Source organism: Numenius arquata, chromosome 6 (genome assembly GCF_964106895.1).
Source record: "Numenius arquata chromosome 6, bNumArq3.hap1.1, whole genome shotgun sequence".
NCBI lineage: Eukaryota > Metazoa > Chordata > Aves > Charadriiformes > Scolopacidae > Numenius > Numenius arquata.
The window spans coordinates 35,103,826-35,128,210 of NC_133581.1; the positions used below are offsets into that span (position 1 = coordinate 35,103,826).

General features: G+C 36.7%; 1 protein-coding gene across 1 annotated transcript in view; it reads left to right on the forward strand.

Annotated features, from left to right (window-relative positions):
* The window catches only part of PDHX (pyruvate dehydrogenase complex component X), a 55,724-nt gene that overhangs the window by 14,668 nt on the left and 16,671 nt on the right, over positions 1-24,385 (forward strand). Inside the window, exons 2-7 of the mRNA XM_074150008.1 lie at positions 461-544; positions 5,585-5,685; positions 12,460-12,665; positions 14,700-14,798; positions 19,956-20,139; positions 22,185-22,332. Of these exons, the coding sequence (XP_074006109.1) occupies positions 461-544; positions 5,585-5,685; positions 12,460-12,665; positions 14,700-14,798; positions 19,956-20,139; positions 22,185-22,332 (822 nt within the window). The remainder of the gene's footprint in view (positions 1-460; positions 545-5,584; positions 5,686-12,459; positions 12,666-14,699; positions 14,799-19,955; positions 20,140-22,184; positions 22,333-24,385) is intronic.

The window sequence follows — 24,385 nt, forward strand, 5'->3', positions numbered from 1 at the left end:
CTGAACTCAGGGGTACTTGAAACAGTAGTTTGCATTTTTTTAATAATGCACTAATATTTGGTCGTGGAGGAAGTTTCCATTAAAGATTAGTTGAATCAAAGCTGAAGCAGCATGAATATTTAAAGCTGTCTTCATCAGATCCAAAGTTTCTACATCGTATTTTTACTTAAGACAGAGTTTAATTTGCTTAATACTTCGTATTATTTATGACTTCATACTCAAGTTGGCCCTTGTTCTCTGTGTAACTAATATGTTCTATAGCTAGTGCCTTGTTTTCCTTGGTGCTCTTGGGATTCCGTGCTTGGTTGTAAGGTTTAAAAAAGAGCATCATAGTGAGTCTCTTGTTCAGTCATCTTTCAGATTCATGCACTTTTAGTTTCATTTGTGTTAAGCAGTTAACTGAGAAAATAATTATATTGAGAAAATATTTAGTCTAGACAATCATGTGCTTGTTTTACAGGTACACCTGGTATTAAAGTTCTCATGCCTGCACTTTCTCCTACAATGGAAGAAGGAAACATTGTGAAATGGTTAAAAAAGGAAGGTAAGATAGCAATTTTTTATGGCTGCGTTTGTTGTAATTCTTCATCTATATAAATCTATTCTGTAAGAATAAGATAACTCTTTCTGTATTAGTATTTTGAAGCAAAATGTTTGGTATATGGATGGTGTCATCTTGAACAAGACTTGCTTTGAAATTGTTGGTTCTTGAAACATTTTTCCTTTAGTTGTCTTCCAAAAAGTTGCATTGATCCTATTTTTAAAGAATTTCCACTAGAATGTTCCAGGGTGTAAGTATGTGTGTTCTCATGCTGATCAGTAATGTTGGAACTCTGACTTTGGGGAGAGGCTTTCACTATTCCGCTGTGTTACGAAATAACATGAAAGAGGTGGTATTTTTGTAGTTGCTATTCAGGGCTTACTTTTTTAGTATCTACATTATAGTATATATTTAAAGCCAATAGAAAAATTTAAATTACTTTCATAACCCAAATTCCAAATGGGGAAATCTCTTTCAAAATAAAACCCAACAACAAAACCCAAAAAACCCAAAACAAAAATCAAACTGCTTCTCAAAAAAAAACCAAAAAAGAAGGCCTAATAGCCTTGGTTATCTTAGGTTCTCTGTGCTCTGACAACTGAAAAGTAATGTAGTTCTTTTAAAGTATGTTGGAGCAGCTAGATAAATAATCTGAGTGTATGTTTTGTCGTCACATAGGTTGTATGTAAATGAAAAATGATCTGCAGAAGAATCAGCAGTACCTGGTGTGCAAGGAGACATTTTTCCCCTCTCCTACCCTCTCCAATTTAATATTAAAACAGGATTTTGACTGTAGTTTTGGATTCTAGGTAGCAGTTGTCCATTGGTATAGGATGCGTTGCATAGTTTTAGATGACTGTAAGGAATATATCTTGTTCTCAGACATTTTCTAAAGAGACGAACACATTTGGAGAAAAGAAAAATCTCTTAAAGCATACTGTCTGACAGACACAATTTGGTGAGCTAAACGTCTGGTTTGCCTGTTCTGCCCAGATAAGCCATTTCCTTTGGCTTACTTCATAAGTGTTGATACAGCCTCCATCATTGTCTTACTGGAGTTCTTTGCTTCAGTACATTTTGAAAGGTGGCTAGAAGGCAACTTGTTGCTCCAGTAGTGGAGATGACCTTCTGCTTGTAACGCTGCTAGTAGGAATTTCTGCAGAATTTGCTAGGAACAATATGGCAGTCTGTCTGTAAAAAGTAGTTGCACCAATGCTCTCGAAACTTGAAGCTTTAAGTAGTCAAGTATCAAGTCCGAGATTATATAGAGAGAAAGGAAAGATCCAAAGTCTTTGTTCTATGCAGTAGTTGTCAATAATTGTAAGACGGTAAAAATCAACAGTAATCTGTTTCACAATAAATATAGCATTCAAAATTGCAAGAGAAAGAAGAGAAGAGAGCACAATAGGATTTAAAGTAGATTCCAGTTTACTCCACAACGTGAATGAATCTGTTTTCTTCACAAAAAGGTCTTAGGACACAACAGTTCTACAGTGGTTTCTCTCAGTCTTTCCACTATACTTCCACCCCAACACAAAAGGAAGAAAAAGCTCCACATCTGTTTTAATTAAATTAAAACAAAATCTTAATTGATGGTTGGCCTCTGAGAGAAAACTATTTTAGGATTCTTAGTGCTCTACTTTATATTTAGAGACAAGACCAAGACTGAATATAGTATATTGCATTATTTGGCACATCTGTGACCATAATTAGTTCTTGCGGATATTTTTTTCCTCTGCAGTCTGGAAAATAAACATAATGACAACATTAAAAAAAGTGAAGATAAATTTTGAAGTAAAAAAGCAAAGTGATTTAATGCTTATACTCCTGTCTGCAAGGGATGCTCATAACTAATATATAACTCGTAACTACATACTTCTCCAGAGAGTTGCCCATCTAAATGTAGTGGCATTACTTAATATAAATGTTTGATAATCCCATATCCAAGAAAATAAAGATTTTAAAGTAATTGACAGTAGAAAGCTGATTATTGCATATGAAATGATTTTCCCATTGTACAACCAGCAGGGGTCAGTAGAATACTATTTTGACAGGTTTTCTGCTCTTTGTGTAAATATCAAATGGTTTCATTTTTCAATTTCATAGGATGGACAGATGATTTCACTACTGCAGAAAAAAAAATGCTGAATTTAATTGATAGCTTTACTATTTCTTGCTCATAGTTAATGCAGTTTCATGTTGATTTCTGTGGGTAATAAAGGTTTTCTCATAAAAATAAAAATTTGTTTCTAAAAACATACTTATTATGTAGGAATTTAATGTTGATGAAAGAGGATAGATTGACAGCCCAGGAGACTGAATTCCTCTTGTTATTGTGGGCAGGAAACAGAATAGCCAACAGTGCTAGCAGTTTCTTTGTGTGGTGTAACTGCTGCTTTCTGAGACATCACCTCCAGGGACTTCAGTCTCTATGCTCTGTCAACTTCAATTTGATTTGCAAAGAGTACATCGAGGAATGCAGTCTGTATCCTGCGAGTTGGATACTTGTCTGTCAGTAACAGAGCACGCAGGCTACTGAATGTCAGTTGGGTGTGATCCCCTAGAGTGAAACTCGGCTTTGGTAGACGTGTAGCGAGGTGGGGGTTGGTCTCTTCTCCCGTGTAACAAATGATAGGACAAGAGGAAGTGGCCTCAAGTTGCTCTAGGGGAGGTTTAGATTAGATATTAGGAAAAATTTCTTCACCGAAAAGGTTGTCAAACTTTGGAACAGGCTGCCTAGGGAAGTGGTGGAATCACCATCCCTGGAGGTATTTAGAAGATGGGTAAATGTGGTGCTGAGGACATAGTTTAGTTGGGGGCTTGTCAGTGTTAGGTTGATGGTTGGACTCAATGATCTGAAAGATGCCTTCCAACCTAGATGATTGCATGATTCAGCCTAGCTATAAGGACTTAATCATTAAAAAAACTCAACCAACCAAACCCCACCCGGGATTTTGCAAGGGCATTAATATGTAATCTCAGAAAGCTGCCATTCAGACAGCTTCTGTTGCAAATACCACTCATTAGAAAGTGTGAGAGCAAAGATATGTTCTGCAAAAGTGTTCTTTCCAATCTTGGCTCTCAGGAAAGCTGACTGGTAATTGACATCAAAGTGAGCATCGATTAGGAGCTATCACAAATTTTGCAATCTCTAATGAAAATAACTATGATCCTTTTCTATTGTGCTTGGGTACTGAAACAACAGATTTTTTGAATGCTGCTGTGAAATACTCTTCTTAAAATTGCTTTTAATCAATTGCCTCCAAACTTAAGACCACTTCTTGGCTGCAGAAGTGAAAGGAAAACAAAAAAAAAAGTAGTGGAAAAGTGGTTTGCCCAGTTCTCTGAAGACTTTTCCTCTTGCCTTCCCCGTGCAAGGGAATCCTTAGCTTGCTGTGAACAGCCTCGCCTACCCAAGAAATGTCATGTGAGACAAACACATGGATGAAGGTGTTTGCTTTGGCTGACTTGTGCTGTTGGAGCTACTGCTGCAGGTTGCCTAGCACTGAGGTTTCATTTTAACGATGCAGAATCCTTGCAGCCTGATTGCAGGTTGGGAGAAGAGAATAATTAAGATACAGAGTTAAGCTCCTTTTTGCTTGCTTATCTTAGCTCTGCACGTTACAGAATTTGCCCAACAACTTGATTTCTTTACATCTGTGAAGTACTTACTTAATGATGTGATATAGGGGCTACTTGAATTAATGATCCAATGGAATGAGAACACTGGTATACTGCCTGGAATTTTGACTTCCTGTATTAAACTGTTTATGCTCTAGTTATTACAAGGTGCAGTGCAGCAGTTAGATTGTTAAATCAAGAAGATCAGGTGCTACTTTGTGTACTTCCCTGCCAAGTTTGGTTATAGGAACATTGATGACTTATAAAATGATATAAGTGACTGAGCTTTGAATGTTTCCATTGTTTACTACTGCAGAGATCACAAAGATGATACACTGCTTGTTTTTTGCCTTCCAATTCAGGTAGTCCTGAAACAGGAAGGAATTATTTAACAAAAAAAAAAAAAAAGCGTTTATCTCTTACCTAAATACAGGTAAATAACCTGCACTAGGTTTATTCTGATGCTGAAGTACAACAGAGAGTAATATCAGGAATTCAATACTTAGATAATACTGTTGCAGCGTTTCTGGTACTGGGGAAATATTAAAATTTTATCTTATATAAAAATTGTAGTCATGTGTTAGGCTTGTATGTACTGTCCTTATTTTTTAGTGCCCTGTAAGGATAGGGGTATCATATTTTGTTGGAGGCCAAAACATTCAACTACCTCAAAGTTTTTCAGTGTAACTTCAATTTTAGTGTTGGCCATCTAGTCAGTATTGATCTGCTGAAAGAATCCAGACCTGTAATATCTTTATCAGGTGCTAGCAGATACAGAAATTCTTCAAAAGCTGAGAAGAGTATACTTCAAAATTAATCATGGATTTGTGTAATGTAGTGAAAACTTCTAACACTTCTGCATCTTTTCATTTCACAAAGCAAGTATTTTTCTAAAAGCTTGCAGACATGCTTTCCAAAGAGATTAAAGTTCCTGATTTTATTATTTGAGTATCTTTAATTGTGTAGATACAAACTAGAGAACTTTGATACTTAAAGATGTTGTTGCCTGTGACCATTGTCTTAAAAAATTAGTTTTAAATAGCTTGCTTTGACTTATGGCTAGCAATGAATATGGAAGGCTCAAGATTTTATTCGTAGCAGTGTTACTGAGCGGTTGTGTTCTGGAAATAAATTTCATTGTGGGTGTACTTCCTCTTAGAAAACTAACTGCAAATATCAGTATTTGGAATACGTTAATGTTCTGCTTGCAGCAGTTTGTGTCTCTGAATCTTAGTGTCTTATTTGGAAATGAAAAAAAAAAGAAAGATACAATATGATAAATAATCATGGGGGATCAACTAGCTATAGAATATATTAAAGAATGTAAAATGGCTGCATTATATGGATAAAGATCTTCTATCGTTAAATAGATCTGAAAGGAAGTTTAGGCTAAGTGTCCTTAAGTTCTGTTATATTTTGCAGGTGAAACAGTGAATGCTGGAGATGCATTGTGTGAGATTGAAACAGACAAAGCGGTGATTACCATGGAATCAAGTGATGATGGTGTATTGGCTAAAATACTGGTAGGGATTCTGCCTGTCTGAGTAGGATGATGTAACTTCTCGTCAGACTTTTTTAGCATATTGCCTCAAAAACTAGCTAAATTTCCTCCTGCTCCAGCTTTCAAAATAATGTACTTATTGCATTTCTAGTAAGAAATATTTTCTGTATTTATTTAGTACATGTACCAGACTACTGGTACATGGTACATGATTCTGTATATGTTTAATTTTCAGTTAACCTGATTATTATGTTGTTGTTTTGTATGTTTTGCACCTTATGAATTATGTCCATTAAATATTGCCATTTGACATGTCTTACTCTGAGTTACAGAAAAACAAGTTACAATCAGTAGTTGGAATACAGAGTTTTGGGTGGTACTTTACTCAGAATGTGTGATCTCTGTGCTAGATTATCTTATGTTGGCCATTGAGGATGGAACATTATACAAGATGGGCTGACCCAGAGGATAATTCTTAGAATTTTTAATTTTCTGTATTCTTAAAATAAGATTGATTAGGCTTTATATAAACAACAAGAACTGGGATGAATGTGAAGTTCTCTGTACGTAATTTTGGAGTATTTGTGTGTATGTGCATATATAAGAGGTAATGCTCAGTTTGTTTAGGTTCCTTGTTTGTGTTTGGCTTTAAGTCCTGTTCTGTACCAAGATGGAAGCAATAGCTACTGAACTACAGAGATCTGGATGAAGGATATAGTTCTAACCCTGCATTGCTTAAGGTCTGCTTCCCAGTTCTATGCTATTCTATACATACTGTATTCTAAAAAGACAAGTCAAATTCTGCATCTTTTCTCATTTTCCTCTTTTCTAACGTTTTTGAAAAATGTTTCTTCTTTCAAAATGACCTCATGTTAATTCTCATCAGATTTAGAAGGGTGGGGCTGTAATTCTGAGGCCTTCTGTTGCGTTTTCTGAAAGCTCATATTTGATGCTTAAAAATTAAGGGACACTATTTTTCTTGTCCATTAAATATGTATAATGGGAAATGTATTTTAGAGTTTCTTATCTATAGGGAGGGCAAAGGAAATTATTAATTGTGTATAAAGACAGGGAAAGGATTTTCAATATTCACTACTGTTTCTGAAGTTTTCCCCAAAGAACATCCAAATCTGTGGAGTTCTCTTATTTATCCTGTGAAGGCTTAAACTGTCAGCTAGCCTCTAGCACTTCCAACAAAAAGACTGGTATATTTTCTTTTTTTCCTTTTAGAAATTGGGTAGATAACCATGGATAATCTTAAATATGATTTTGCAGTGAATTAGCAGTTTCATTAAGATAAAACAACTTAAATGCAATTGTAGTAAACTAGTTGGTCAGTCACATAGGCAGCTAAATAGGGAAACAAGGTTCTACAGCATAATATTTCTCAGGTTTAATGCATATACTGATATATAAAGGGCTTCTTGCCACGCTTAAACCATCCTACTTATGAGCTAGTGTCTCAGAAAAGTTACAAAACACTTTGTATTGTTCAAACCATAACATACTGAAGAAATCTACTTGAATCACTGTGCAGCTTCTTAGCTTTTTTGGTGGTAGACATGTTAAAATGACTACTAGTACTGTTATTTTGTCTTAACTCTGAGTGTGTGACAGACACTTTCACTGTTTTGGTATGCAGTATATCAGGTTTAGTTGTTCCAGGTTTATTAATTTAGGTTGTATTCTTTTTGTTAATGGATCCTTTGTGTCTTGAAGCATTGGTGTCCAGCACTGTAGTGTTTGCTTTTCTCTGGCTTCTTAGCCTTGCTGACCACCTGGCTTCTTGGCCAACCAATTGCATCTGCAAAGTGCTCTTGAACCTGGTGTGAAATGGGCAGCAGGCATGGCTGTTTGCCTTTACTTAGTGCAGCCCAGCATGATTTTGTGCAGAGGGGATGCCCAGCTATGCAGCTGTGTGGTGCCACTCTGTTACCAGGTTACTTTTCCAGTCAATGTAGAGGACTTTTGTCTATTTGGGCTTTGTATTTATTTACTGTTGTAGCTTCAACTGCAAGTTTTCATAATTCAGCTTGTACATCAGAGTTTCAACTCCTGCATTCAAAATACAAAGAATGTGCTATTAATGTTTGCATGAAAAGTCTGGTTTTAAATGACTTGCCCTGTATTGTGAGGGAACAGAAAGTATTAAATTTCAGTTCTGGAAGACAAGATTCAGTCGTCTTTGATGATACTTCCCTTTCAATTCTTTGTCTCATTCTTTATGTATCTCTTACATCATAAGAAAAACCCCAGCCATAAATGAAAGGCTGCGAAAAATGGTGAAGCAGAAATGTCCTAGAGATGAAACTCCATCTTTTTGTATAATCTTGATATAGCTTCATAGAAAATGGAAGAAGTACAAGGACATGTTATTCAAGCCTAATGATACATATATAGAAATTGTGCTGATTGAATGTTTGACTTTCCAGCAATATAATAGTGGGTTTTTGCTGTTCTTGTATATGGAAATCATTAATAAAGCTGTAACATAATTTTTGTTGCAAACCACATTTTCCAAATTTTCATGGTGCTTATAGGCTAGTCAATGCCTCATTTGAGAGAAAAGAGCACACGTAAATTATAGTCTGTGTTCCTTACTCTCACAAGACTCCAACTTTGTGGTTTGCTTGGGAGGACTAGAATTTTGTTTCTTCACTTCTTATGCTTTTCTCTCCCAAACTCCTCACTATTTGAATTTTTCAGAGCAGTCTTGTTTCCATGCTGGTGGAGTACTGCAGCTGTTTCTTCCCTCCCTTCACAATAATTAAACAATAGGGTGAATTGGAATTTTGAATAAAATAAATAAAAAATTATGATAAATTGTTTTGCCATATGTGTAGTAGGTTATTTGTCAAAGTGTTTAGTCAAAATTATGTCAGAATGTTTAGTCATCTGTCAAAATATTTGTTCAAATTGGTATGTTGAGAGAGAAGGGAGTAGAAAAAATGTCAAGATTGAGATGTGGGATTTAACAAGATGAGTGGAGTGAACTTGAAAGGGAAGATTCTTGGCTAAACCGAGGTGGTGGTTCAGAGTGAAGATACTGCAGTTACAGAATTCTCCACTAGGAGAATAGATCCAAGACCCTGGTGAAAAGCTGTATTGAACAAAACAGAATTTAAAAAAAAAAAAAAACAAACAACAAAACCAAACCACTCTTTCTTCAAAAGTAAGACCCACCTGAGAGATTGAGCCTTTAATTTGAAACTTCAGTTGACAAAAGTAATTTCTATGGAGGTATAAATAAAGTTGAATATAGGTTTTCATTAAGATGAAGCAGGGAGATGCTTCTTTGTTGACTTCTCTTCACTGTCCCACTGTTTCTTCACTCTTCGGTATCCCAGGACAAAAATCTCATATCAGACATATTTTTAGATGTGTTTTTAGTCTCAATATAATTATTTTAATAGTTGCTAGGTGAGTAATGCTTTCACTATTTTTAGTTCTCTCCAATTTTGAATGTTTCTGAAAATTCTTTTGCATCTCATTTTGTCTGGAGTTTGCATCTAATTTAGATCTGACTGTGTCTTGACAAAAACTTGTGCAACCTCTTCACTTTTTTCAGTATGAAGTACCTGTTCTGCATGGACGGATATTTCTACGTTAGACTATGTGAAGAGGAGATATGGGGATTGTCTCTCCCAAAAGTATTGGAGTGACATGAACAGGCTATTATGCAAATCCAGTCTTTAATGGATTCTTTTAATTCTCCCTTTTTGTAATCTAGAATGGTGGGTTTAAGTATTAGGGTACAGAATAGATACACAAACAGGCTCTTATTCCAGTCTCCTAAAAGTTCGGAAGAAACCTGATGTTTTGGAAACTAATAGGGAAGTAATAAGATCAGAAATTTTCTGACTATTTTTTTTCCTAGCTCAAGTATGATCCTTAGTAGTCTTTCTGCAGTATCCTGTGGATATTTCTGCACTATCCTGGGTGTTCAGTAGATGTTTGTGTCAGGTTTATAACATAAAGGTGTCTCAATTTTGTGAATTGGGAGATGATTTCTTATTGAAAAGACTGCCTGTCCAAAGGCCACTCAAAAGTTTCAGATGTGATGGAGTTGCTGGGAAATTAAGAATGTTTGATGCACTTGAGTTACCAGCATCTGGCTGAAGGTTACTCACTTCCTGAAAGAAGTGAGGCAACAATTCTGTGTGCTTTGATGCCAACTTCTGCTCCATCTTGACTGAGTTCAGTATGGAAAACTGAGTCAAATAAACACACTATCTGCCTAACTCTGTTTTTTACCTTTAAAGACAGAAGCTTCATTAAATTAAATGAATTCATCTTCTGTCACCCTTCTTGTGTTTGTTTTTTTTCTTGACTGTATAATGTAAGTATGTATGGTTTAAGAAAGAACAGGCTCACAGTAAAACGCATATTCCTTTTCTGTCTGAATAGGTCTTTTAGTGATGCCACCTGATTCAGTGTAAAATGTAGTAAAAGATTAAATGAGTGAATGAAAGGGTTATTTCAGAATGGTGATTATTCTTTCAGCGGAGTTGCTTCTTAAATTAACACTGACTTTTTTTTGCCCTAAAATACTTATTAGTTAGTTTGGACCAAAACCAGGTGATGATTGATTGTTTAAGAACAGGATTGGGTTAATTTTTACAAGGAGCTGGATGGGACATGGCTGGGGCAGTGTGTCTGTGTCTGTCTGCCGTGCAGGGACTTCCCAGGTCAGGTGGGTGAGCATACTCATCATAAATCACTGTTCCATATATTCCTCTATCATAGAATCATCCAGGTTGGAAGAGACCCTTGGGATCATCGAGTCCAACCATCTACCCTACACTACAAAGTTCTTCCCTATATCATTGCTGCTGTTCTCCTCTTTCCTTTGCTGTTCTGATAAACTCTCTTTATCTCAACATGTGAGCTTTGCCTTTTTCTTCTGATTCTCCCCCTACCCTGTGGCTGGGGGGAGTGAGTGAAAAGACCACCTAGTTCTTCTTGCTGGCCGGCGTTAAACCACAACAGTATGGATCAAACATATGTGTATTATGCTGATTAAACAGTTTTCTAAGTACCTTGTTCAATGCTAAGTATGATAATGCTGTAAAATTATTAGAGCAAATAACTTCAGTATTTTGTACGTTTATAGCTTTTGTTTTCTTTTGTTTTTCCCAGTCTCTGTGTTTCATGGACTAGGTTGGGTAGATTGTATTTGTACTGGCTTCAAGCTGCTGTTTTGCTTGATTATGGGTAACATTGCAATTATACATAGTTTTACGAATCTGTTTATCAGTGGGCCTTCAGTAGAATCTTTCAGCCTTAAACAAATCAGTTCAGGACTCTTGGATGGGATTCTGTCATCCCCAAGTACTTTAAAGTCATCTTGATATAAATATGGTCAAGTCTTGATGGACTCCTCAGACTTTCTTCTCTACAGTTAAGCTTTTCAGAGTATTAATGGAGAAGAATGCTTCAAGAGATCAGAACAAGAAATACTGAACTGAGTCTTAAATAATTTTTTCATGTAATAAATACTCTTTAAAAAAGTAGTATTACACTAGAATTTACCTAGCGTTCATGTGGAGGGAAAAAAGTGAACTGGCAAAACTGTAAATGTGAGATGTTTTATCAGAATGGACTGAGAACAATTGCCTTTGCTGTTCCTTCTTACGCCTAGTGTTGGTCCTTGTGTCAGAGCTGGGTAGTAATCCTGTGAAATCTGGTACATTCTGTCGTTGGAGTTAAGTGTGCAGACAGCAATCTGAGCCAAGTAATAATGCTCTAGTATTTGCATCTGCCTAGCACAGTCTTTACAGCATTCTGTTTCATTTATTCATGTTTAAGTGCCTAGAAAACCTGATTAAGATAATAAGAACAGTGTGATACCTGATACTATGTATAACTTCATTTTGTGTGTCTGTCTCTGGGCTTTTCAAATTATAATGATTTGCATTTTCTTGGCTAAAATGTCAGCGTTGCCTGTATATACAAGTTCTACTTGAGGCAAATGTATGTGCAGTATGGCTGTATGGTGGAAATGTAATGTCCATTTTCTTTGTTAGGAGATCGACTCTATTTCAGTTGATACAGTCCAAGTTGTGTTTGGCTGCCCATGGGCAATCTTTAAGTTTGGCCTGATGCTCTGGAAATGTTATTGCTTTTGAGAACCTAAAGATTTGTACTTCTACAACCATTTCAGAGACTGTAGGCGGAGCCTTGATTATGTTGTTAGGTTAACATGACTGCCAAAGCATCAGAGATATTTTGACTGTATTGTAGATATCTTTTTGTTTTAAAAGGGGCATCTAGAATAGATTGGCTTTATCCAATCTAATTAGATTATACTTAGATTAGGTTTATCTTTCTGTTAGGTTTCTTTTCAGATGTTCTTGGAAACAGTGATTTGCATACCGCATAAGTGCTATTACTCTCTTTGTGCACAGACGAGTTATTTCGCACCAGTTATGTTAAAATAGACAAACAGAGATGGAAGTTAGTGGAAAGTGAATGTTTTTCAAAAAGTAGTACTGGAGCACTGCTGTAGTTGTGGGATTTGTTCTCTTTTTGTTGCCTTGTCTTGGAGGTACTCAATAGTCTGTAACTTGTTTACTTTAATTTCCGAATGCTAACTTTAGATGTTAGATGCTTAGATTTTTGGGAATAAGTTAATAATACTCTTCTCCTTATAATAGCAACTGTAATTCATTTCAGTCATGAGTCATCCTATTAATAGTAGGAATAAAATGGGATATGTTTTCTTGCTAAAGTGTCATTAATCTGCCTGAAATTTTGACAGCGTGATACATAAGTGTTTTCATTGCCTTAAATTTAGGTGGGAGAAGGAAGCAAAAATGTACGCTTGGGCTCACTAATCTGTCTGCTGGTAGAGGAAGGACACGACTGGAAACAAGTTGAAATACCAGCTGATGGTAGTGATCCATCTTCTCTGGCTCCACCAGCACCTGTGCTTACCTCAGCACCTGCAGGTCCTTCATTTCCAGCCCCTCCTAAACTGGAATGTGAACCTGGAAAATTGCAGTGAGTTTCTATGTTTGTTATGAAATGGAACTCTTATTTAGTTAAAACAGTAGAGCTGAACCAAGAAGAATCTTCTGTCACTTTTTATGCAGTATTAAACTATTGGCTTAAGGGAGTGTTTTAGTATCTGTGAGGTGGTAAAGCTTGCCAGAATATTTTTTTTTGTTGTTGTTTGTTTGTAAGCCCAGTAAGTCCATTTGAACAACATAGTTTTATTAGAACACCTGCTATGGTTTATGTGCTTTTATTCTGACATAAAATTGCTTTATAAAGAATTCTAAGCTTAGATTAGGAAGAAGTTGTGTTTATATACGATGGACACTAACGCTTATGCATCAGTTGCTCAGTTTACCTGTAACTTCTTTTGTATTTCTTTTTTAGGATAAAAAAAATAAACTAATGGCACACTCCAAAGCCCTTCCAAGTTCTTGCACTTTTGATATTGGAATAGATGTCTTATTTTCATAACAATGGAATGTGAAAAACTTAAAGTGACAGTTTAGGTGCTCTTTGTTACTTTTGTTTTGATCTGTTAGGGTACCCTAAGCATTGCAGACATCTTAAAGGAAGAGTAAATTAACCTCAAAGTGTTAGTCAGGTAACAGTAATCTATAAATCACTGATTTTGTGTCACAGGATGTACCATATTTGGAGGTACTGCTCCTTATTTGGAGTGATTGTGATAACACAAAAGCTGTAAAATTGCAGCCTATTAAGGAAAAGAATAGAAAGCTAATTTTGGTAGCGTGTGCTACACAAACTGTTTGGGTTTGGTTGTTTTGAGGGTGTTTTTTTTTTTTGTTTTCTAGCTTGGGTTTTGGGTTTTTGTTTAAAACCTCATTACCTTTTCTGTCTGGTTTGTCATGTTTACTTTTGCTGTCACCATTTAGGCTTTTCTCATGCAAATGAGAGACAACTAATTGAGATCATTGCCCAAACTTCCAGGAAAAAATCAAAGGATTAAGTCTTGTATTTTAGTACCAAAGGTCAGAAGTGCATCTCTCTCACTGCAACTCCTAATTAAAGATGTATCAGCATCTTTGGAATCAAGTGATCGTTTATGGCATGGGATTTTTTGGCAAAGGCTTGCGGACAGTTGTTATTGGAGATTTTGTGGAAAGACTTGAAACCAAGTATTTATTCTTTTATGCAAATGTTGCTGCTTTTGTACCTAAGAATTCTGAAATCTCTGCTCTACACGTTGGTTTTTCTTCCTTTTTCCAGAAAGCAAATCATGCGAAGGTGCACTGGGCGCTCTGTAGCTATGTACCATGCTTTTAATTGATCACTGTTGCTGTTTCCAGGCAGAAATGTTCCTATTGAGCATACTCCATCTAGGTCAAGATGGCAGGTAGAGGTTTGCTAGTATTCTAGTGTATCTTAGGTATATGGTGATTAAAATGTTTGAGGGCTTAATATTTCTTCTATGTCTTCTTAATGTGTCTTCTAAAGCAGATACTGAATTATGCAACTACATCTGTATGGCTCCTGCTTTCCCAAAAAGTAGCCTTTCCATTAAATCTGTCCTGTAAAATCAAATTGAAGCTAGGGCAAAGATAATGTTATAATTAGAATTAAGCTGCATTAATGATGCAATTACAGCTAGCCAAACAAATAGTAGAGATGAACAACCCTCTTGTCTGAGCTCCTAAAACTCATTTTTTAATGTTACTATAACAAGCTGGTCTTAAAAAAATGTATTTGGTTTTTCACTGATGATCCTTTTCCAGAAGAATCCACAAGTATATCGTATCCTTGCTGTTAGAGGAAAGTTTGGAAATTAATTTTCCATTCTTTATTTTGATCTCTTTATGGTCATTGTTGTGTGTTTAAATTCAGCCTTGCGTTAAAGCTTGGTGAAAGGGCACAGTCTGCCTTCAGGTTTAGGATCACACTGTTTGTGTAGAACTATTTTCTTCCCCAGCTGTTGCTTCTGAAATAGAGCATATATTGTGTAGTTTCTCTTGATGTACATTAAATGAAATAAGTTAATCTTAGTGTTTAAATAATGTATTTTTCTCCTCATTTCTTTAGGATTCGCTTAAGTCCTGCAGCTCGCAACATTCTGGAGACGCACGGGCTAGATCCAAGCAATATTACACCTTCTGGGCCTCGAGGAATCTTCACTAAAGAGTACGTAGATATTTCAGTAAAGCTAGAACCTCATATTCCCTTATTTCTTCCTTTGAACCCAGAGCAATCTTCATAAACTTGGGAAGTCCATTATTTAAAAAACCAGCTTTTTGTTCCATTTTTTTTCTATGGGGGAATGGCTTAGTTAAATTTGAAAAAAACGTTGAGAAGATATGGAGAATAGGTTAGGAAATATTTTAAGAAGCCTTTTATTTAAAAAAAAAAATCTTTTTGTTTTTTTATCCCCCCTGAGCTGCGTTGTGTTGCTGTCACATTTCCTGCAACTCAGCCTAATAGTGGCTATCAACTCCTAGGCACCACTGTTAGCTACCATTATGGATCGCAAGAATTTTGCTACTCTGACATGTATTCAGAGCCAAAATAAAATACCAGTGGCCTGTTTTCTTCAACTCCTTTTCTTTGGGGAGTCCAGATCTTTTGCTGCTTTCACTGAAGTTCAGTTATGAAGTCTGTCAGGATTTAATTTATTCCCTTTTTTATTAGGCTGGGGAGAGCAATGAAGTATAATGGTAAGAAATTGAGAGTTCTGGTTTTTTTCCAATCTTTGTTTCCCCCCCCCCCATCTTTGATTTAAAGAATGTTTCTTTACAAACCAGTGGTTTGCTATGATCAGGTTTCTAGTAGTTCATTATACTCTGTGAGTATTTTGATGTAATGATTGGCACTCAAGCCTTGGAGTGAGGAACTTGTGTATAAAAACATGTGGTAGATCCAGAGCCCTTAGCCTTGAAATGGTGCGTTATCTTCACAGTAGTGTGTATGTTATTGGAGATGAGGATTTTGGCAGGAATACTTACTTTTGTTCTCAGTAAAATTATTCCTTTTGACAAATACCGTCATTCACCTACGCAGACCTTGTTACTGCTGTAACTTTAGTTCCACTCAAAAACAACCAGGTCTGTGTAACTTGGAATTGAACCCAGAGAAGCAGATGGTGGAAGTCTGCTGTTTTTAAAAAACTCATTTTCCTATGGTCTTAGGATGAGTTGAGATAAAATAAGGAGTTGAATATATATATATATATATCCTATATATATAGGATATATAAAATATCCTATGTAATAGCAAATTATTGGAGAGTTTTTTTCATAATTATGTAAGTGTAGTGGTAATTTATGGTATGTTACTAGGCTATGACAGGTGGAAACCCTCTAGGACTTTGAGCTACCTGATTAACATTCCCTAGTTGTCATGGAAATGTAGCAAAGATTTTTCTGTAGCTATGAGAATTATCTAACAAAATCTTTTCTGAAAAGTCCTTTCTTCTATACAAAAGATTTGAGTTTGAAATGTCACTTTAAGATACAGACTGTCTGGGGTGTTTTTTTATCCATTCTTTTGAAATGGTGTTAATCTTCCGGATGCCTACAGGCTCTGCTATTATGTTCAGTTTGAAATGAAATGTTTCCGATCTTTGCAGAGAACAGCTACAGATATTCAGGAAAATATTTCTTTGCTAACTTGAGATTACTATTAAAATAGATGCCATGCTTTATAGCTGAGTGACTCATGGTGTCTTTTCCAAGTAGACTGGTGATTGATTCTTTGAGGGAGTGTTGCAACTTCACTTTTCACTTTTAAACTCTGAGTTTCCTTATTGAACTGGGCTCACGCTCACCAGAGTCCAAGAAACAAAGAAAGATAATGAGTTGTGTAAGCAAGCAAGATTTCCCCCACCAACTTCCTATCTTTACATTCAGTTCACTGTAAAACTTTCACCAGCTACAGGAGCTTTCACTTAATAGCTTCCTCTGTCATAATCTACTCCATTAGTAGACTGATACTTCATTTCTCTTATCTGTCTGTGTGAGGCTAAACTAATGTTGTTGTCTTCCTCATTGTTTTTGTTTTATGGAGTGGCAGCTTTTTTATTTTTTATCAATATCCTCTGCTTTCTTCAGAACTGCACTAGAAAATTGATACATCAGTACAAAGTAACTCAAAACTTCCATCAAATATTGCACCATGTTCCTAGTTGTCAGCTCAGGTACTCTTTGGGAGAGCTGTGTTAAAATTGTTGGTTGTTTCAGAGTACTTGTGCCCTTTCTCATCCTATTTACTAGTGATCTAGGGATTTATAAATGCAACCATAAAAAGGTGGGAGGGCTAGCTTTTCTGAGGCTATGTTCCTTCCATCTGTATCTTCCTACCAGCTCTCCCTAAGTTAGTGTGATTTGGCATTGGAGCTGTGCAGGCATTTGCATTTTCCACTTGCAAATAAGGCATAGCACACACATGTAGTCCTGGTTTTCCAGAGAGTCATTTAATGTGTATGTATTGTGTGCAGACTTACAGCGGGATCTATGCGGTGTGCAATTTGTCAGCTGCAATTACATGCAGTAAGTCTGATACCTAGAAGTTCCTCATATGTAACATTCTCAGCTCACCATTTTCCTGCTTCCAGGAAATCTTCTATGAATTGACTAATTGGATGTTCAAATGAAAGGAGATTGGGACAAGTTAGTAACAATAACTGCTGCCAGAGGAAGCTAATGCCAGTCTGTGCATCTGCTGTTGCACCATTGGATCCTTAGTGATTTTTAGGTGTGTGTATAACCTCTGACTTGTCCATTTCAAACAACGTATGTTTTGAGCATAAAATACTTGGTTTACTTTTGCCATTCTTTGGATTTTGGCTAACATGAAGCGGAAAGACTTCTGTAGTGGTGGTAAACTGAAGTGTAATGGAGTTTCCAGAATCTGCATACTTCTAACAATGACAGTTTGGTAAGGCATACTTTTTTTGAATAAATGTTTACCAGGTTCTGGTATCGTTTCTGGGGAGCAGGTTACCGTCTTTCATGTTTATTACACTCCTCTCTCACCTTTTTCCTTCATTATCCTGTGTTGATAGAAGTCCATAGAGTAGTTGGAAAGATGTGTCCAACCCTTCTTTTTCCTGTTCTAATGGAATATCTATTTGCCTGACTTGTACTGAAATCTGTTTAATTTGATTTGCTTTGATGCCTCCTCCAACTCTACTTATATGCAGGCTTGCAGTCTTGCACCCATGACAGTTATGACATCGCTGTACCTATTTTTCTTAATCAGTTAAATCATGTGGAATTGTTGGGGGGAGGAGAATTATTTTTATATGTATACATAAATATCTATGTGATTATATATATATATGAAAATTGATATTATATATGTATATTTTATATGTATTTATATCTCATACTCATGCATGAGTTCCAAAAACTCCTGAGTGAATCTCCCAATCTAAAATTAAGCTCTATTTTGGTAATACATTTTACAGTTAACACACTAAAAGTCACCAAAGTTATTAGAGCATTTTGACTTGGCTATGGTAGGTAGAACCATCTGGTTTTTGTTGTTTGCATAATATATAGAAGTAATTTTAAAGCATTTCCTTAGCCTTAAAATATATAAGAACTTATAAGAAGCTTTATTTTATGTATCGTGGAGTGTAATGAGCAGATGGCCTGTCATACGCTGTCATATGCAGGTTAAAATCCTTAATAATTTTTGGTAGCTTCTAATATGTTAACTAGAAAAGTTGCATTATGTCATGCAGTTACATTTTTTTCTCTCAAATTGTAGAGATTATTTTCATCGGGGATGATGTTTTTTTCCCTGATGTAGTATTTCTGTTAAATTATTTTAAAACAAGTTTTGGCTAACATGTTAATTTGGGAAAATAAGTAACAATTTTAGTAATGACCAACTTACATCCTGAGCTTGGTCTTTTTTTTTATTTTTAAAATTATTTGCTGAAGTATGTATTGAAGCTAAAAATAAATTGAAGCGAGTCACCAGTCAGTAGAAGTCATTATATAGAGCATACAGAGTTTTCGGTTTTCAGTTTGTGATTCTGGAGCACTATTTTGTTAGGAAGAGCTAAGAATTTACAATGTTGTTCTGAGACTTTGTTCTTTCTACAAAAAATTACCAACACAAAGGATTGACTCTCACTTGAGAACATACTCTCATTCAAGCAGTAATCTAATGAAATTAGATAGTGTTGTTTAGTATTTATGGATTATGTTTTGAAGCCATGGTATGGTTGTAAGTAGTCTGACTTTTACACTTATTTTTATTTTCCTCTGCCAGTTCATGTAATAAAGCTTTGTACCTTTATGTGTACATAAACGTTTGTGCACATGCTGTGATGATGTCTTTATGAAGTGATAGATACCCTAGATTTATCTAGGGCATACGATACAGACTTTCATTATCAGATCTGGAGCATAAAGAGAGGAAATCTATGGCTAATAGAGCTCTTAACAAGTTGCTAGTATAGGTGCACTTACAACTGCAAAACAGAAGTTTTACTATAGCTTATTTCCCTTACAATTGGTGGTATAAATGCAGTCTTTTCTGTTTAGCCCCATAGGTACTAATCTTTAGTATGTTGCGTTATAAAAGCAGTGCACCTAGGGTAGATGTAATATTGTAGTTTAAACGTGGGAGTTTATTTATGTCTGTCATAGTGTGCCCACAAGAGGGAAGTTTTGTGGTGATAGCTGTATCAGTGTAAAGACCCTGGGAGAATGCTTGTAGAGTAGAGGAGGTTCAGTCACACCTGGGACTGTTAGATGTCTCTCAGTTTTTGGCTTTGTTTCTTTAGTGTGGTGCTATCTTTCAAATTGCTTATGGATTATGGGATTGTATACTATTTACACCTGTTTGTGCATATTTGTCAGAAAGGTATAGAGAATTGAATGATAAATGTACTACCCAATCTTCTGTGAGCACTAATTAATTACATTAAATTCAAATGATTACAAATATAATAGATGAAACAGCTTTTATTTGAGACTATAGCCTAAGTGTACTCTGATATCTTATTTAGAAGAATTGCTAGTGCAATTCACATACTACCTTGTACAATCACAATTAGTGATGATGAATGTTATGCTCCTCTGACAAATGTTTTCTGTTACATATTCAAGCCCTTTTATTCATAGAAGTTAATGAGTATTTACTGAAAAGATATCAGAAAAGAGACACAAAATTCGTATTAGTTAATATTAATCACCTTAATGTTTGGTCTGACAACAGAAATTTAAATGCATAGAGTAGCTAATTAATTAAAGTGATGAAATAGTAATACTTTGGGAATTTTTGAAATAGTTTCTTTGTTGTCAGTATTTCACTGTGTTTAATCACCAGGGATGCTCTCAAACTCCTGGAAGAGAAGCGCAAGGGCAAGCCCAGTGAATTGAAACCTGTGGTTTCTCCAGCTCTTCCCCAGCCTACTGCAGTGCCTACAGCTTTGCAAGCAGCAGCTGGGACTTCTGCTTATCCAAGGCCAGCAGTTCCACCAGTTTCCACACCAGGACAACCTGCTGCACTGGTAAGGTGTCTGTTAAGTCCTCAACATTGCTGCAGTTAAGTATTGCCATGGCTACTTAAGTAGCTATATAAGATTTCCAGAACTGGAGAGACAAGAAAACTAATGCCACCCAGATGCCAAGCCCAGGTATGTGCAGTTTTTAGTATGTTTGAGTGATTCTAAAGCAGCATAATTCAAACTGCAGAGCTCTTGAAATTATGCTCTGTGCGCTGCTTTCTGTAACTTGCAAATTGAAACCATAAAAAAGTTTGTTGCAGGCCTTGGAAAGGGGAAAGCCAGAGAGGCTGCAGTTCTTAGTCCCCAAACAAGAAGATGCGACTAGTTTGGAAATCAACAATATACCCTTTCCCTCAATCCCTGCAGGATCAGTATGGCAGCCTGTATTTCCAAACCTGGAGAAACTTGAAGCCTGGATTATTTTTACTGTACTTGATCATTTGCTTTCATGCAATATAAGTTAATGTAAATATCCATTGATGAGTTGTCAGGAAGTGATGAAGGGAAGGGCTTAGTGGTTGCTTTGAAGAGTAATTTTGCAAACTCTAGCACCTAAATACAGTTTCTGTGTTAATTTGAAATGTTAGAAGTACCATAAATTATTTTTTTAAAGAATAAATGTCCATGCTGAAACACACATTAGTAGAAATTGAAAAGCTTTTGTGAAAAATGATGGGGGGACGACTTTCTGGCTCTAGAACAAAATTTGAAGTATCTGTACGGGCTGCAGTTTACAATGTAGCTACAATTCATAATATTCCAAAAATGCCGCTTTTTTTTTTGCGCTACAAAGAACCAAACAGCACAGAAAGCTCAAACTTAGGTATTTTTCCATTACAGGGGAAAAAAAAAAAGTTTCTATCATTGCACCAGAACATACATATTGCAGTTTGTTGTGTGTTGAGTACTACTCAGTATGTGGTATATGTGCTATAGATGAGGTATACAAAATAATGTTTTACTTAATCACTTATTTTCTTGTTTTCTGTAGTTACTGGTATTTCAAGAGATTCCTTGAAAGTTGACTTGCTTCTATGAAGAAGTTGAGAAAACTTCTGCATTAAAAGATTACTGAATATATCTGGAAGGAGAGAGAAGAATAGCAGAAAAAAGATATACAGTAAATCCTATCTTAAGGAATCACTTGGAAATGAAAAAGCAGTAGCTTACTGAGGAAATATTCTGTTATGACTTAAATGGAACAAAGTGTGTTCTGAGCAATATGCCAGGTCTGGCAGATTGAACAGTGTTTAGATACTCTGGATGAGAATTAATGCCTGAATTAATGGGGGTTCAGAGGAGGGCCACAGGGATGCTCAGAGGGCTGGAGCACCTCTCCTGTGAGGACGGGCTGAGAGAGCTGGGGTTGTTCAGCCTGGAGAAGAGAAGGCTCCGGGGAGACATTATAGCAGCCTTCCAATACCTGAAGGGGGGCCAACAGGAAAGCTGGGAGGGACTTTTTACAAGGGCTTGTAGTGACAGGACAAGGGGCAATGGTTTTAAACTAGAGCAGGGTAGGTTTAGATTAGACATTAGGAAGAAGTTCTTTACAGTGAGGGTGGTGAGACACTGGAACAGGCTGCCCAGAGAGAGGTGGTGGAGGCCCCATCCCTGGAGACATTCAAGGTCAGGTTTGATGAGGCTCTGAGCAACCTGATCTAGTTAAAGATGTCCCTGCTTGTGCAGGGGGGTTGGACTAGATGACCTTTAAAGGTCCCTTCCAACCCAACACATTCTATTGGGAAATATTTTTTTTTAAGCAGTCTGCTAGAAAAGTAGGATTAATTCTATACTGTAAAATGAAACTGTCTTTATTCTGTAAAACCTGGTGTGTTGATCCAAGTTAAGTGGACTAGAGTAGAATGCTCAATGGATCTCAATCATACTAATTTCAGTAGTTGGAATATATCGCTTTTTGCTATCTAGGGGATGTTTGAAGTGAGCAGGAGTCACTGATGATAACAAGGCAATGCTGGAATCCTGTTTGAGCAAAGGGGACGAATGTTTTCTCTCTTGATATTTAATATGCAACATATGATTTCTTTCAGGGCACATTCATAGAAATCCCAGCTAGCAACATCCGAAGAGTTATTGCAAAGAGATTAACAGAGTCTAAAACTACTATACCTCATGCATATGCTGCTGCTGACTGTGACATTGATGCTATTTTGAGATTAAGAAAAGAATTGGCCAAAGGTTAGTGATTAAACTGAATTACTATAACATGATACTAATGTGTAGTTTGTCTTGTTTACATAATCTTACCTAGGAGGTATAGATTTTTGTGTAGGCAGAACACGATGTATTCAAATAATCTTTGGCATTCTGTATGTTGGACTCAAGGTGTAGTTCCCTGTGATTATTGAATTGGACAACTTAACCACGACAGAGGAAGACAGAGGTGCTACTTGGCAACTAACACAACACACTGTAGACAACTGCACTTTAATAGAGGGCTATGCATTCTGTTTCCTTCCATCCAGATGCAGCAATATTTAGTTTCTTGATGGTTAAAATCTCAAATTATTCATGTGAAAGATAATAGAGGAGGCTTCAGATTAAAATACTGTCAAGTTCTGTTCTTCTAGGTACAATGTTAAAATTTAGTTTTGTGGGTCTCTGTTGAATTTACTGGAAAAGGAAAGCTACTGCAGTCTCTCAAATTCTGGATGAGAATAGCTTTATCCATGGTGAGGAAAGAAAGTGGGTTTTTAGCACATGCTAGCCATTGCATGGTAAATGCCCCTTGACGGCAAAGTAATGGTATTAATGTGAAGGAGGCAGGTTTATCTCTTTCACTGAAATTTGTATATATGTTTAAAGCTGTGTTAAGGTGTTGAAATAGAAATCTGTCCCACAGAAAACTGGATAATTGTAAAATATACATTAAGAATTGGATTAAAAACTATAAATCTCAATACATCTGTGTGTGTAAATCCCAATTTTCATAATATGTCCACTGTGTCTTACTTATACAGAAATGTTTATGTATAAGGTTAAGAAATTAAATTTTCCCTTTTTGTCTCAACTTCTGTTCACTGAAGTGAGTTATTTAGAAAAAGTTCTTGAAGTTTACGGTCATAATCAAAGATTGCTTTTTTCTTGTTAAAACTGTTATTATTTTTGCTAAAATCGGCTTATGAGTCCAAATAATGTTTCAGGTGATCTCTTGGAGTATCTGCAACTTGATATGTATTTGAGCTTCCTAGAGGCAGAAGATTCAGTTTGGACTGATCTCAAATAAGAGAAGAAAGGGAGCAGTAGCGCAAGAGTTTGTGGGTTTGTTAATAAACCAGACCATAGTTTGATTTACAGGACACCGGCTCTGCTTGAGTATGATGGGAAAACCCTATCCCGAAAGGGGAAAAGGGTATTAGGCCAAGATTTAGCAAAGCTCATGTACAAGACTTTAAACTAGAAGCGAAGGGGAAAGGGATAAAACCAGGCCCACTGGTAATGAGCCTGGGGGTAAAGGGCCAAGGTCGTGGAGAACAGGCAAGGTGCCCGAGGACTGGAGGAAAGCAGATGCCACTTCAGTCTTCAAAAAGAGCATGAAGGGAGACCTGGGAGACCCTGGAAAGATGATGCAACGGCTCATTCTGGGCGTCATCTCAAAGCATATGGAGGAAAAGAAAGCTATCAGAAGTAGTCAACACAGATTCATCAAGGGGAAATCATGTCTGACTAATCTGATAGCCTTCTACGATGGTATGACTGGATGGATAGATGAGGGGAGGGCAATGGATGTTGTCTACCTTGACTCCAGCAAGGCTTTTGACACCATCTCCCACAGCATCCTCCATAGGTAAGCTTAGGAAGTGTGGGTTAGATGAATGGACAGTAGGGTGGATTGAAAACTGGCTGAAAGGCAGAGGTCAGAGGGTCGTGATTAGTGACACAGAGTCCAGCTGGAGGTCGTTAACAAGTGGTGTTCCCCAGGGGTCAGTACTGGGTCCAGCCCTCTTCAATATATTCATCAATGACCTGGATGAAGGGATAGAGTGTACCCTCAGCAAGTTTGCTGATGATACAAAACTTGGAGGGGTAGCTGACACACCAGAAGGCTGTGCCACTGTACAAGCGAGACCTGGACAGGCTGGAGAGCTGGGCAGAGAGAAGCATAATGAAGTTCAGCAAGGGCAAGTGCAGGGTGCTGCAATAACCTCCTGCACCAGTACAGGTTGGGGCTGACCTGCTGGAGAGCAGCTCTGTGCAAAAAGACCTGGGAGTCGTGGTGGACAACAGGATG